The sequence below is a fragment of the Mobula birostris genome, chromosome X (genome assembly GCF_030028105.1).
Source record: "Mobula birostris isolate sMobBir1 chromosome X, sMobBir1.hap1, whole genome shotgun sequence".
Taxonomy (NCBI): Eukaryota; Metazoa; Chordata; class Chondrichthyes; order Myliobatiformes; family Myliobatidae; genus Mobula; species Mobula birostris.
Window position 1 is genome coordinate 66,932,920 of NC_092402.1, and position 15,805 is coordinate 66,948,724.

At 46.5% G+C, this 15,805-nt stretch overlaps 1 protein-coding gene across 1 annotated transcript; it reads left to right on the forward strand.

Moving 5' to 3' along the window:
• The first annotated feature begins 736 nt into the window (after window positions 1-736).
• On the forward strand, window positions 737-14,320 carry LOC140191401 (uncharacterized). The gene is made up of 3 exons (XM_072248794.1): window positions 737-975; window positions 1,905-1,987; window positions 9,872-14,320. The coding sequence occupies exons 2-3, from the start codon at window positions 1,929-1,931 to the stop codon at window positions 13,077-13,079; spliced, it is 3,267 nt and encodes a 1,088-aa protein (XP_072104895.1). The 5' UTR covers window positions 737-975; window positions 1,905-1,928; the 3' UTR covers window positions 13,080-14,320.
• Window positions 14,321-15,805: the final 1,485 nt, after the last annotated feature.

The window sequence follows — 15,805 nt, forward strand, 5'->3', positions numbered from 1 at the left end:
AGTGTCTGGGAGAAAGGCTCTGAATATGGTAGAAATTTAAATATTTGGGAATGAAGCATACAGCTACAGTCTCAACAAATGTGAGCAGATAAACTGAGGCCAAGGTTCCATCCAGAAGGAAAGTAGAGGGACATTTTTAAAGGTAAATTCAGTGATTTTGGCAAAATCCCATTTGATTATTTGACACTGCAATCTGATCATTCGTAATTTTCCTCCGCCAACCCCCCCCCCCCCACCAACCTCACCCAGTCTAGACTAGTGCACAGCAGAAGAGACTGGATAACTACAGTATATGTATCTCAGTTTGTGTGTTTGGGCATCTATGGATTTTCCCAAACATGTTCAGCTTTTGTTATCTTAATCCTTTTCATCAAATCTTGCAGAAATCGATGGGAATTTCAGAATTAAGGTGTTGAAAATTGTCTATGGTGGGTTTTGCACAGTATTTGGGGTGGAGATGTATTCCTGTTCGACCTGACTTGGAATGAGCAGCCAGAGTTGGGTTACCAACTAAAAACAAGACCAGTGATCCAAGGATGTTCGTATTTGAGAAAGAAGGAGGGAGAAAGAACAAAAGAGTCGGTGGTCATCACTGTTCTGCTGCCAGCACAGCCCAAATAATGTGCTGCTATCAGCACTGTTAGCAACTTGCTTTCAGACCATTATTTCCACATGAGGAGGAATATGTGCAGAATTTGGTGGGAGTAGAGAACTAGAGTGTCCTTTGGCATTAATCCGTGTTGCTTTGTAATTATCGTAGTTTAGCAGTAAATTACAATACTGTTAATCTTGCTCAGGGAGTTAAACACAGCGGACAAGAACAAACACAGGACTTTATTAAAGTATACTTTCCAAAATACTCACTGCTTCGTCAGAGCTGAGCAACACTGAGAACCAAACAGTACCTGGGAAAGACGAGGGGAACGTGGCTTGGCAAGAGAAGCAGAAAGGTCTGCACTTTGCTTTGAACAATTGGTGAGTTCCACAGTATTACATTTGTTTTCAAAATGTTCCAGTAAATCTCCAGAGGCATTTGTGTGGATTTATCTGGATGTGAAATGGAGTAATTACAGGCTTTAAAACAACTGCTTAAACTGGTGTTGAAACCTATCACCATACAGACATAACGTTGCGCTGGCTTGATTTTTAATGAATTAAGTGTTTTAGTATGCTCCCTTTTACCATTTATCTTCACCTAAAAACCTCCGAGTTTCACACCACTTCTTTGCAGAGGAAGATGAGACCTAACTAAACAAAAAAAGGGGGGGGGGTAAAAGTTTCTATTGCCTATCACTCCATTTCAAAATGTCAAAATGCTATTCAGCTATTAGAGTTATGATGTGGATAGAGCCACTGCCTCACAGTTTCAGAGACTTGGGTTTGATCCTGGCCATAGTGCTATCTGTGTGAAGTTTGCATGTTCTTCCTGTGACCGTGTGAGTTTCCTCTGGGTATTCTGGTTTCCTCCAACACCCCAAAGATGGTTGGATTGGTTAATTGGCCACTGCAAATGTTAATTGATAAACAGGAAGAATAAAATGGGATTATTGTAATCGAAGAGTGGCCAAAGGAAAAAAGTCTCCTTTTAATGTTTTAGCTGCAGCACCGCACCCCTGATGGTGCAGCATTGCACTGGGAGTGTCGGCCTAGATTACCTGCTCAAGTCTTGGGAATGAGGCTTGGACTAGTGGCTGCCGTGCCTGCCCACTGAGCCACAGGAGCCGGGTTTGCAGTGCAGATCTTGAGTCGTGATCCTGCCTCCGGCCTCCGTTTTCGAGTCCCATCCTTCTACTCAGGGTCTGCTGCTCTTAAATAAAGCTTGCAAGAATGGGATTGATGGACAGCATGGCAATGCCTGGATGTCTCTTCCTTGTTCTTATTGATGTTTTTTTCTCTTTTTGAAGGCAATAACTCAAAGAAAGAAGAAAATGAACTCTGGCAACTATAGACCTTTGGATAAATGCGGCACCTATCCTGGGCAATCCATGTAAGTATTGGTTAACAGTTCAGTACAGGCAGCATGGTGATGCAGTGAAGAGAGCTGCTACAGAGACCTGGGTTCAATCCTGACCTTGGGTGCTGTCTATGTGGAGTTTGCATGTTTCCCTGTGACTGCGTGGGTTTCCTCCAGGAGCTCTGGTTTCCTCCCACATCCCAATGATGTGGAGAGAGTTAGAATCAGAATCAAGTTTATTATAATTGACATAGGTCATGAAATTTGTTGTTTTCTGGCAACAGTACAGTGTAAGATATAAAAATGTTATAAATTCCAATAAGAAATCTAAGAAATAAATAGTGCTAAAGAGGAATAGTGAGGTAGTGTTCATGAGTTCATGAAGTCTGATATTGAAGGGAACGAAGCTGCTCCTAAAAGATTGAGTGTGCATTTTCAGACTCCTGTACCTCCTCCCCAATGGTAGTAATGAGAAGAGGGCATGTCCTGGATGGTGAGGGTCCTTAATGATGGATGCCACTTTCTTAAGGTACTGCCTTCTGAAGATGTCCCCAGTGGTGGGGAGGCTAGTGGCCATGATGGAAATGTTTGAGCCTACAACCCTCTGAAGCCTCTTTCAATCCTGTGCACTGGAGCCTCCATACTAGACTGTGATGCAGTCAGTCAGAATGCTCTCCACCATGCATCTGTAGAAATTTGCTAGGGTCTCTGGTGGCATACCAGATCTCCTCACACTCCTAATGAAGTAGAGCTGGCAGTGTGACTTCTTCGTGATTGCATCAATGTGTTGGGCCCAGAAACTTGAATCTACTCCCCCTTTCCTCTGTTGACCCCTCAGTGAGGATTAGGTTAAATTGGCTGCTGTACCTTGTCACTAATATGTGGCTGAGGAGGAAGGTGAATTGTGGGGTTGGGGGAAGTTGGGAATGTGAGAGAAAACAGGTCACGGGGAAATCAATGAGGGAACTGGCTTTAAAGTTAAAGTGGGACAGATGATGCATGCTAGGATTCAGTCACAACTAAAAATACATCACATGCATTATATATGGAGCTTATATTGCCCAGTGTTGTTCTGCTGAACATTGCGGACATGCTATGTTGGTGCCACAGTATATGGCAATGTTTGCAGGCTACCCCCAGCACATCATTAAGTTATGTTGGTTGTTAATGCAAATGATGCATTTCACTGCATGTTTCATTGTATATGCAATAAATAAACCTGAAATCTGTATCTGAATGGGACAGAAAGAAATACCCTGGCAATTGGCTCAGGTTCAATGGGCTTCCTTCTCTGAAATGTGAAAATGGAATTGTCTATCTTCTAAAAGATGATATTCAGGATTATTTGTGAATATATATTACTGCTTTAAACAATAGGGTACGTTTGCCATTTGCTTCATATTGCTGTTAAATTCCACTCCCGCCACTTGAGTGTGTGACTAGGAATTGCCTTCAGAAGTAATTTCAATCAATCATGTGCTTCAGCCAGCTCAATATATAACGCATGTGATGTATTTTTAGTTGTGACTGAATCCCAGCCTGCATCATCTGTCCCACTTTAATGGTTTAACCTTAGAGCCAGTTACCTGTGGGACCTGCAGAGGACACACAGTGGCCATTCACCAGGCAGGCTAAGTTGGTACCAATGATGTTGGATCCAGTCACTGTATAAAATTTATGCCCATGGAAATGAGCAACTGCATCAATTTTTGTTTACCTTCACCTTTGCCCCAAAGAACTTTACAGGAAGTACATTGAATCACAGAATGGTTATGACACAGGGGAGGCCATTCAGCCCATTGTGTCCAGTTCTACCCACTGGCCCTTTCTATGGAATCATGCAGATTATTCACCAGTTCCCTCTTGAGGACCAGAATGGAGCCCAACTCCACCTCATCTGCAGCCAGTGTGCTCCAGGTTCCAGCCACCTGTTGTGTAAAATTTATTCCTCTGCCTGTCACTCTTCTTCTCCTCCATTTTGTTTTATACCCATGGCCTCTAGTCCTCAACCCCTCCACCAATGAGAACAGTCTCCAGTGTCCACTCTGTGCAAGCCCCTCATCATTTCATTTCCATCAGACCTCCTCTCAGCTGTCATGTCTTCAAAGAAAACTGCCCACTCTCCCTAATCTACCCTTGTATTTGTTGTCTCTCATTCTTGAATATTTTCACTGGGACCTCTCTCATGCCTTCACATCCTTCCTATAATGTGTCCAGTACCCCAGTTGGTGCTAGATCATTGTTTATAAATGATCAGTGTAATTCCTCTTTTGAAACCTGTGCCTCCATTGATAAAGCAGAGAATTTCATATGCTTTAGTGACTGCTTTCCAATACAATCTGCTGCTTGTGCAACCATACCCCAGGTCCCTCGGATCCTTGCTTTAGGACAAGATTCTCTTTTGCCTTTCTCTGTCACTTTGTGTTTCTCCACATTTCATCTACAAGTGTCCACCAGCCTGTTTCCATCTTGCTGAAATCTAACACAATCCTCTTCACAGTTGACAGTACTGCCAAGTTTTGTGGCGTCCACATATTTAGAGATTGTACTTTACACCCCAACTCTAGTTGTTAATGCAGACCAAAGGAACAATGATCCCTGTGGAACCCTACTATTCACCTTCTCCAGTCAGAGAAACAACCGTTCACCACCACTCTGTTGTTGGTTCCTTAACCAGCTTCATGTCCATGCCACTGTTGTTCCTTCTGTGCCACCTGCTTTAACTTTACTGATAAGCCTGTTGTGTGGCACCTTATCAAAAGCCTTCCTTCAGTCACAAACACAGTATGACTGCACTACCCTCCTTTTGTTACCACATCCAAAAGCCCTCAAACTGGTTAAGCATGATGAACCCTAAATAAATCCTTGTTTTAGTTAATTAATTGTTCCAGATTATCCTTGATTAACATCTCTCAGAACTCCTGTCACTGAGGTTACACTGACTGCCCTGTCATTTCTGGGCTTATCCTTGCTTCTTTCATGGGACAATGCAGGAATATTGGCCATTCTCCAGTCCTCTGAATCCTACTCTTGTGTACAAAGATCATGGGAAGATTATAGTTAGCGCAACCTGTGATTTCCTGTGTACCTGTGTATCTCGACTATACCTCTTCCCACCCTATCTCCTGTAAAAATGTTATTCACTTCGCTCAGTTTCTTTGCCTCCACCGCATCTGTTCTCAGGATGTGGCTTTCCATTCCAGGACATCCTTCTTTACAGAACAGGGTTTCCCTTCCTCCACCATTGCTGCTGCCTCACCTGCATCTCCTCCATTTCCTGTACATCTGTGCTCACCCCATCCTCCCAGTGATAGAGTTCCTCCTGTCCTTGTCTACCACCCCATCAGCATCTGCATGCAACACATTCATCCTCCACAACTTCTGTCATCGCCAAAGGGATGCTGCCACTAAACCTATCTTTACTTCTCATCCTCCTGCTATTAACGGATTGCTCCCTCCACAATTCCCTTGTCCATTCGTCCCTCCCCCCACTAATCTTCCTCCAGGCAAGTGGCAGAAGTGCTACATCTGCCCCTATACCTCCTCCCTCACCTGAAATCAGAGCCCCAAACAGTCCTTCTAGCTGAGGCAACACTTCACCTGTGAATGTTGTCAATTGTGTCCGGTGCTCTCCATAACACCATAAGATATCGGAGCAGAATTAGGCCATTTGGCCACTCTCGATGCGGCCTCCTCTAGATTGGTAAGACCCGTTGTAAACTGGGGGACTGCTTCGTTGAGCACCTCCGCACCTTCCACCACAAGCGGGACTTCCCAGTGGCCCAGCATTTTAATTCCCATTCCCGCTCCAATGTATCTCTTGTACCTCTTGTGCCAAGATGAGGCCTCCCTCAGGGTGAAGAAGAAGCATCTTATATTCTGTCTGGGTAGCCTCCAACCTGATGACATGAATTTAAAAATTTTATTGACATACAGCGTGAAGTAGGCCCTTCTGGCCCTTCGAGCCATGTTGCCCAGCAGTCACCCAGTTTAATCACGGGACAATTTACAATGACCAATTAACCTACCAACCGGTACGTCTTTAGACTGTGGGAGGAAACCGGAGTGCCCGGAGGAAATTCACAGAGCTATAGGGAGAAAGTACAAACTCCTTACAGGAAGTGGTGGGAATTGAACCTGGTTCGCTGGTACTGTAAAGGGTTGTGCTAACCATTACACTACCGTGCCGCCCCAATATTAATTTCTCCGTCTGGTGAGTAAAAATCCCCCCCCCCCATTCTCTATTCCTTACTCTGACTCTTTACTTCTTCTCACCTGCTGACCACCTCCCCCTGAGTCCCCTCCTCCTTCCCTTTCTCCTATGGTCCACTCTCTTCTCCTATCAGATACTTTCTTCTCCAGCCCTTTGCCTTTTCCACCCACCTGGCTTCACCCATCACCTTCCAGCTATCCTCCTTCCCCTCCACCCACCTTTTAATTCAGGCATCTTCCCCCCTTCCCCCTCAGTCCTGAAGAAGGGTCTCGGCCCAAAACAGAATCTGAATCAGGCATGGGACCGGCATGTGACGTGAAATTTGTTAACTTAGCAGCAGCAGTTCAATGCAATACGTAATCCAGCAGAGAGAAAAATAATAATAAATAAATAAGTAAATCAATTACAGTATACGTATATTGAATAGATTAACAAAAGTGCAAAAAACAGAAATACTATATATTAGAAAAGTGAAGTAGTGTCCAAGAGTTCAATGTCCATTTAGGAATCGGATGGCAGAGGGGAAGAAGCTGTTCCTGAATCGCTGAGTGTGTGTCTTCAGGCTTCTGTACCTCCTACCTGATGGTAACAGTGAGAAAAGGGCATGCCCTGGGTGCTGGAGGTCCTTAATAATGGACGCTGCCTTTCTGAGACACCGCTCCCTAAAGGTGTCCTGGGTACTTTGTAGGCTAGTACCCAAGATGGAGCTGACTAGATTTACAATCTTCTGCAGCTTCGTTCAGTCCTGTGCAGTAGCCCCTCCATACCAGGCAGTGATGCAGCCTGTCAGAATGCTCTCCACAGTACATCTATAGAAGTTTTTGAGTGTATTTGTTGACATGCCAAATCTCTTTGAACTCCTAATGAAGTATAGCCGCTGTCTTGCCTTCTTTATAACTGCATCGATATGTTGGGACCAGGTTAGATCCTCAGAGATCTTGACACCCAGGATCTTGAAGCTGCTCACTATCTCCACTTCTGATCCCTCTATGAGGATTGGTATGTGTTCCTTTGTCTTACCCTTCCTGAAGTCCACAATCAGCTGTTTCGTCTTACTGACGTTGAGTGCAAGGATGTTACTGTGACACCACTCCACTAGTTGGCATATCTCACTCCTGTACGCCCTCTCGTCACCACCTGAGATTCTACCGACAATGGTTGTATCATCAGCAAATTTATAGATGGTATTTGAGCTATGCCTAGCCACACAGTCATGGGTATATAGAGAGTAGAGCAGTGGGCTAAGCACACACCCCTGAGGTGCGCCAGTGTTGATTGTCAGCGAGGAGGATATGTTATCACCAATCCACACAGATTGTGGTCTTCCGGTTAGGAAGTCAAGGATCTAATTGCAGAGGGAGGTACAGAGGCTCAGGTTCTGCAACTTCTCAATCAGGATTGTGGAGATGATGGTATTAAATGTTGAGGTATAGTCAATGAACAGCATCCTGACATAGGTGTTTTTGTTGTCCAGGTGGTCTAAAGCCTTGTGGAGAACCATTGAGATTGCATCTGCCATTGACCTACTGTGGCAATAAGCAAATTGCAGTTGACTGTACTCTTTTCCATAGATGCTGCCTGGCCTGCTGAGTTCCTCCAGCATTTTGTGTTTCGCTTTGGATTTCCAGCATCTGCAGGTTTTCTCGTGTTCGAATTTTAACATATCCTTTTTGCTTATGCAGCCAGATGCACTCATTTACACTGCCCTCTATCTATACTCAAGTTCTGATTTTTGTCCTTAATAGGCCCCACTTTACTTTCTCTACCCTTTTACTCATCGCATGGCAACAGAACACTCCTGAATTCCCTTTTGTCACATGCCTTCTTTCCCTCTCATTTTAGTCTTCACTTTCCCTCTGATTCCCTCAGCTAGTCAGCCTGGTTCTCACTGTTTATAACCCAACACTTTCTATATGTGACCCTTTCTTGCTTTATCAAGTCCTAAAGTTCTACAGCACATAAACATGCCTTTCAACTCTCTGAGCATGCTGACCATCAACTACCTATTTATACCAACCCCACATTATCTGGAGAAATCCTACGTGATCATGGGGGAAATGTGAAAACTCCACACAGAAAGTGCCCGAGGTCAGGATTGAACCTGTGTCTCTGGTACTATGAGGCAGCAGCTTTTCTAGCTGTACCCCTCACTGCATCCTCTTTTTTTTTATCTCTTCTGCCGTTTAGAGAGCTCTGGATTTGTTTGATCTTCCTATACCGCTCAATTATGCCTCAATATGAATCGTCTCTTCCCTAAAGACATCTCGCGATAGTCCTGTGAACATCGGTTCCAGTTTACCTGGGCCAGATCCACTCTCACCCTATTGAAATTGGTCCTCCTCTAATTAATGGGATTGCTCCTTTTCTTTTTATGTACAGTGGCTAAACTAACTCCTATGTTTCCTCAATGTTCCCTGCTGCACTTTGGTGCACTTGACCTACCCCATTCCCCAGAATCAGATCCTGCAATATCCCAGACTGGAAACATAGCTCTAGAAAGTTATCCTCAACTGTTTCAGAAACTCTCCATCCTCTTTGTCTTCAACATCATAACTATTCCAGCTTACACTGCGATTATTGCAGCCCCTCCCCCCCCCCAATTAGGACTACCCTGTTTCTGCACAGCTCTGTAATTTCCTCAGCATATTTGGTCCTCCAAGTCTCTCCCACTCATTGGAGAGCTGTAATGTTCCCTCTGTTTCTTAGTTCTCATCAAACAGATTCTGTCTTTGTTCCATCTGGCACATTCTTTGTCTCCAGAACTCTAATACTCTCTTTAATCAATACTATTAACCGTCCTTTCTTTTCTTACCCTTATCTTTACTGTAAACTTCATATCCAGGAATATTTAATATTAGCCCTGCACCTTTTGAGCTAAATTTCTGTTATTGAAGCTAAGTCAGATTTCCACGCAGCTATCTGTTTCTGTAGTTCACACGCCTCATTTACCTCTCTCCACACATTCATAAACATGTCTCGTAAACCAAACTAGTTATTGTTGTGTTTCCAATATAACTGTCCCAGTAAATCCTTACTCTGACCTAACCGAGTTAATGCTTCACAAACTTCTCTTAAAAATTGCAATCAATCCCACATCTACCACTTCCCCCTGCAGCTTGTTCCACAATCTCAGAGAAGAAGACGCCCCTCATGTTCCCCTTAAGCATTTCACTTTTCACCCTTAACCTGGGCCGGCTGGTGGTGATCGGCGCCGGACTCCGGAACAAAGGCTCCCGAGTTCGAATCCCCCCGAGCACGCTTTCCACTTTTCACGGTTTTCGAGCTAGCCACTCGGCCTTGTAAAAGATACAAGGGTCGAGTCAGGAACGTTCGTATCGTGAACCCGGTTAATCCGAAAGGAGACCAATCCTGACACCACGCGTCAGACAAGAATGGCTGACTGTCTGGTACGACACGCTTAAAAAAAACCCTTATGACCTCTAGTTGCAGTTGTTGGGAAGCTGTAAGATCAGTGTTCATTTCCTACCCTGCACAATCCTCTCTGATTTGATTTGATACAAATTTGATACACATCTCAGTGTGTATCTCATGTGACAAATAAAGCTAGTCTTTCAATTTTCTATGACTCTACAGAAACCCACCAATCCCGCCCCCCCCCACAGGTAATCAAGCAGGTTGTGTGTTGCTCCAAAGATCTGCAGTCTTTTGTCTCTCCAAAGATACTGATTTGTTCTGTCTTGCAGCTATTGGGAGAAACCTCTCTCACCACGTCTGGCCCCATCGAGAAGTATCATATCCAGGCCAATGGGAGAAGATCCCTCTGTTGTGCAGGATTCCTCCAATCACTGGCAAACACAGCCGAGATGTGCACCGACCGGGCCAAGTATGTCAACAGTAGCCAAAGGGCTGACGATGCAGAACCTCGGCCACTGGGACTGGAGCGGACTGGAAGATTCGGGGAAGTGGACGCATCATGTGGAAAAGGTGAAGCCCAAAGCAATGGAAGACTTTACAAGCTTTGGGGGTGGCTGGAATTCCCCAGACCACTTCAAGCACCAACTGATAAGGCAGCCAAGGAGACTCCATCCCTTGCGGCGTGAACCCATTCACCAGTCGTGGGCACCCCAGTATCTGACGGATTTGTCTCCCGTTAACCAGGCTGTTGATTGCAGACCCTATAGAGAGCCGTGGCCCGGCACTCACCCGCCTCGCAGAGGCGCCTTCCATCCATCAGAACACAGACAGTTTAGTCCCCTGGAAATCCAGCCAAGTAGTTCCGAAAGCGAAGGTTCCAAACCGCGACCGGCTCAGCCTCCAACTTATGAGATGTACCTGCAGATGAAAAGGAAAGCGGAACAGGGACAGAAAACCGAAGCAAGTCCATGGCTAAGTCAGCCCATAGTTCAGAGCAAGTCAGCCGCTTCCCAACTAACGGCATGGAGCGAGAGAGGCCGGCAGCCAAACTATGATCTATCAGTACCGAACGCCAAGGCAGCAAGTAGCCCCCGAAATGACCCAACACGTTCAGTACAGTTTTACAGGCGCCAGGACCACCTTTCGTATCTGACAGGTCATGGGAACAGTGAGAGAAGAACGCAATGCGACATGTACACAGACGCTGAAAGGTCCGGGGAACTGAGAGCTCGCCCTGGTTATGTTACATGGCATGCTTTGGATAAGTATCTGTGTCCCGCAGGCTCGCAGCATCTAACAGGCGCCAACCTTGCAGCGTGTCACCCATCTAAGAGAGACGCCAAGGGATTCCATCAGGATTCGGATCTGAAGCATGAAGCTTTCAAAGTGCGAAGCGCGGACGTGGAGGTGGATGGTCGGGCAGGAAGAGGTGAGCGGAGGAACAGAATGAAAGGCGAAGTTCTTCGGAGTAAAAAAGGTGAGGTCGTCTTCTGCTTAATATCTAGGCCTGATACGGGGTCGCCGGTCGTGGACTCGGGAGCAGAATGCGCACACGCACGCCCTGAAAATGCCAGGGATGCGCTTGTACCCAGCAAGTCATCCGATCCCCGGCAAACCCTATTGGCCAAAGATGAAAGGAAGTCTGATGAAAGATGGGGTGAAATTCAAGGATGTAAACCTTCCAACAGGGAGGCGATGTGGTGTGTAAACAGTACTGGCTTCTCGATCAATCAATTTCCTTCAGATGGGACACGGTGTAGAAATACCTACAGCGATATTGAGAACTATTGGTCCAGAGGTCGACTTGATTTTTCAGACTCGGATCACTCCTGGAAGAAAGAAGAATTAGGAGGCAGAGTAAGGCAGCGGCCGTGTTACAACGGCGGGGAAGATGTGACAGGCTTCAGAAACTCCGACCACAGAGCGAGGGGGCTGGATCTCCACAAGGCGAACAACTCAAGTCAAGTGCAGACGGACGGACAGCGAGGGAAGCGGGAGGCGGGGTTCCGTGCTTGGAGCTATCATTGCGGCAGAGGTGAAATGGAGGAAATTGCTTTTGGTCCCAGTGACGGCTCTTTAGGAAACTCCATTGATAAAGATAGGAAGCTCTCCGACTTCGAGTGGTACGGACACGGCAAGTCTCCGTCCTCTCGGAGACGCTGCTGGGATGTCCCTCTGGCGAGTGGGGGCCGACAACTCGACGGGAATCGTAGGAGAGAGGACGGGAATAACGCACGGAACTGGCACCGAGTTCGGAAACTACCGAACTGGAAGGAACCTTCCGCGGGGGCAGAAGGCCGGGGTAAAAGTGCTTGTGCAAACCGCACCCCTGAAAGCGACAGGGTCTTCATTATCGACGCGACCTGTGCGATAGTTAGAGCGGAATACATTTCCTCCCCGAAGAAAGAACGGGTGATATTTTCATACCCAATTGAAGTTGTGGGCTCGAGTGAGGCCAGAGCTCGCCCCGACGCCTGGAGCCAAAGGTGGCGTGAGGCAATGCAAGATAGTGTTGAGTGTCCGACTCCGGGCAGAAACCCTTGGCACACCGAAGCTGAAGGTTATTGTGGAGAGCGGCCTGCAGAATGTAATGGCATCAACCCAGAGAAAGAGCAAAACCCATATCCACGTGCCAGAGTGAGGGAGCGCATGAACGGAAAGGCAACCCGGATACTGGGTCTTCCTCTCATGGATACCAACTCGGCTGAAGTGCATTTGCGGAAGACTGGAGTGACAGAAGCAGAAGTGAATCGTGGAGTGGCCGAAGCGATTCGTACGGACAGCAGCTGTCCTCAGACTGATGGTACAGCGGAGAAGCGATGGGGGTCTTGGACAGGAGGCACGGTGGTCAGCCCAGGCAAGTTTGAAGAAATAACGCAAGATATTCGGCGAGAAAGTGCTGAGCCAATAACTGTCCACACATTACAGTCTCTTTACCTTGCCTGCGATCCGCTGTCCAGTGGAGACACCGATTCAGCGGCAGGTGATATCCAGGAAGAAAGCGCAAGGCGCCAAGAAATCTTGGAGGAATCTTCCTTCGTCCCTGTTGAGCACAGACGCAACACAAAAAATGCGGAAAATTCCGAGTGTGACGAATTTCGGAGATTGAACGAGGACCCACGTGAAGCATCGTCCCAGAACCTGCAGGACATGGTTTTCGAGTCGGTTTCACGTATCCGCCGCCACACGGCGCCTGATTCGGAATCGGACGATGAGGAGGTGGAACGCCTGCTGGCGAATGAAGTGTTAAAGCCAGAGGGAGATGGAGGAGGAAATGAGAGGGGGTCCCGGGGGAGCGCAGACAGTAGTAGCTCGGCGGACACCGTGATCGCATGCGACGTCGGGCAAAACCTGGCAACGGAGAGTGAAGAATATTTGGCCCCAACCCATGGAGTGAGCGTCTCCTGCAGTCCGTGTTTTCGCACAGGAAACGAACAGTGTGTGGAGAGGAGCCCAAGAGAGGATATGGGAGGCCAGGATGAAGGGACCACAGAGAAATGGGAGGATGGTCTTCGGGAGGTGGAAAGTGATGCCTGAAACAAGTCAGGAGAGCATACGGCCGGCAGCAGGAGCCTGAGCACCCCGGACGGTGAAGATAACAAGTGATATCACAAGATCAGAAACGCCTGAGTCCACGAGCGGCCTACTCCTGCCAAAAGTCCGGTTGCTTCTGTCAGCTTACTGAAGGTGCATCAAAGCTAGCTGGCCGTTCCTCCGTCTCCATCTCAACTGTTGCCAAATCCTTACTACTTCCCCGAACATAGGAGCAAGCCACTCGGCCCCTCAGTCCTGCCCCACCGTTCAACATGACTGACCCGGGCCTCATTTGTTCTTCTGTGTCAGTTCCCCATAACCCTCAATTCCAGAACCCTTCCAAAAAGGTATTATCTGCACCCTCTTAAAAAAAAAACCCAATGCTCTCACCCCCACACTCTCTCGGAGTAGAGAATTCTAGAGTTTCACCAACCGCTGTGGAAGGAATTCCTTCTCACCTCAGTCTTAACTGATCACCCCCAAATTCTCAGGTTATTTTGAGTTACTTGAGAGCTAGTATTGGATACCTTCTATTTCTATTTTACTTAGTTTCTATTTTCTCCCAGTAAGTTATTTGTGAAACGAGCTTGATGGATTCTGGCTTTTCCTTTATAGTTGTGCCTGCTCTAAAAGTAGTTGAGATTCCAAGTGCTGAGAGAGATGGCGTGTTTTCGTCCTTCTCCAGTAATTATTACGATTATCATTATCATTATGTACCATGTTGTATGACGTAGGCGATCATGGTCCCATGACCATGATTGTTCTTGGCATATTTCTCTCCAGAAGTGATTTGCCATTGCATTTTTCTGGGCGGTGTCGTTAGAAGACGGGTAACCCCTGCCATTATCAATACTCTTCAGAAATTGTCTGCCTGGCATCAGTGGTCGCATCACCAGGACTTGTGATCTGCACCGGCTGCCCATCGCACCATCTATCACCTCCCATGGCTTCACATGACCCTGATCGGCGGGGGTGGGGGGGGGGGTTAGTCTAAGCAGGTGCTACACCTTGCCCAAGGGTGACCTGCAGGCTACCGGAGGGAAGAAGTGCCTTACACCTCCTGTGGTAGAGACGTATTTCCACCCCGCCACCCCACCAGTGATTGTTAGCACAGTGTATTGGTCACATAGATCCACCGTGTGGGGGGAGGTCACCAACAGGCAGGGAGCCATGGGGGCAGTTGATCAAGTGCAGCATCACAACCAGAGATGTAAAGGTGGTTTATTGAGACAATAAATAAATAAACGGATAAATAAATAAAATATTGCAAGTGTAAGTGTTATCTTGTTTCAGGAAAATGCACGTTCATTTAACTTGGATGCCTTGCAAGAAGACAGGGATACATGTTTATTTGGAAAAACCTCACTGTTGAGGTCGCATATCTATATTGTGTGGTGGAATGGGCGCACACTGGATAACTGAATATTTCAGCGTATATTTGCCAGCGTCCATCAGGCTAAGTATGGTACATACACTACTGTGCAAAAGTCAGGTATATACATAGCTGCACAGTACTGTGTTTGTCAACGTGGAACAGAGCGAGTTTGTAAATCTGGCGGGATGTTGGGAATGGCGAGGGTGGAGCGCCGCGGGAGGGGTGTGGGACAGGTGGCAGAGAAGGAGTGCCAGGGACGGGGAGTGGTACGGGTGCAGACACACCCAGCCCCGAGACACCAGGTAAGGTCATTTGATTCCATACAACTGGTTTATTGATCATTACAGCATGTCTCTCTGGTGCTTCCCGCTCCCTCCTCTTTCGCTTCCCCTTTTCCCAACCATGATTCCCCCCTCCCTGCTCCCTTCCCACTCTCAGTCCACAATAGAGACCCAGATCAGAATCAGGTTTATCATCATTCACGTGTCATGAAATTTGTTTTTTTTTGTGACAGCAGTACAGTGCAATACATAAAATTACTACAGTATTGTGCAGTGATACCCGCGCTAACATAACGTGCTGGCGGAGAGCAGATCTGTTTTGGGGTTATCTCGTGTTATTTTGTTAATGCTCTAACATATTTTACGTTATTTTTGTTAAAGAGAAAACATATTACACGCAACACAGTAAACTTGCCATTGAAACAAATAGGTTTAAAGTGAACGTGGGAAACATGACCCAAGTAAGTCTCAAGAGGGTAGGGGAAACAGATGAAAGTGAGTTTAAAGAGAATGCGCGAACCGGGTCCCTGGTGAGACCGGGGACAACGGGATTTCCGGGTAGTGGATTAAATCGGTTATATTAAGTCTAAAATTTTAAGAGGACCTAATACACCAGATTTTGCAGTGAGCTTCACAAGTTATGGGCGACATTTTCCTCCAGAATTTTTGTTTGCTGATGCCACAGTCTAACAAGGAGGCATCTGTAAAGATTATAAAAACAAAACAAGGTCATCAACGCAATATTTCTAAGAATATGAGCGGTATTATTAGGCGCCTTAAAGGTACGATATAGAATGGAAGTTGATTTAAATAATTTCCTACTGACTGAAATTCTTCACGCAAAGCGTCAATAATACTATGTAAACTATTTTATTTCTTTAGATTTTTCCCTTGAAAATACCCTCTATTATATAAACATATTGTTTACAGAATGTGGGGATAGGAATCTCTGGATTGCTGCCTGTGCCAAGTGCCAGTGAGGGTAGGAATAGGGTGATTTGGCAGATGAATGCGTGTCTGAAAAACTGAGGCAGGGCTGCAGATCTCGAGAACATTGGGATCTCTTCTGTACA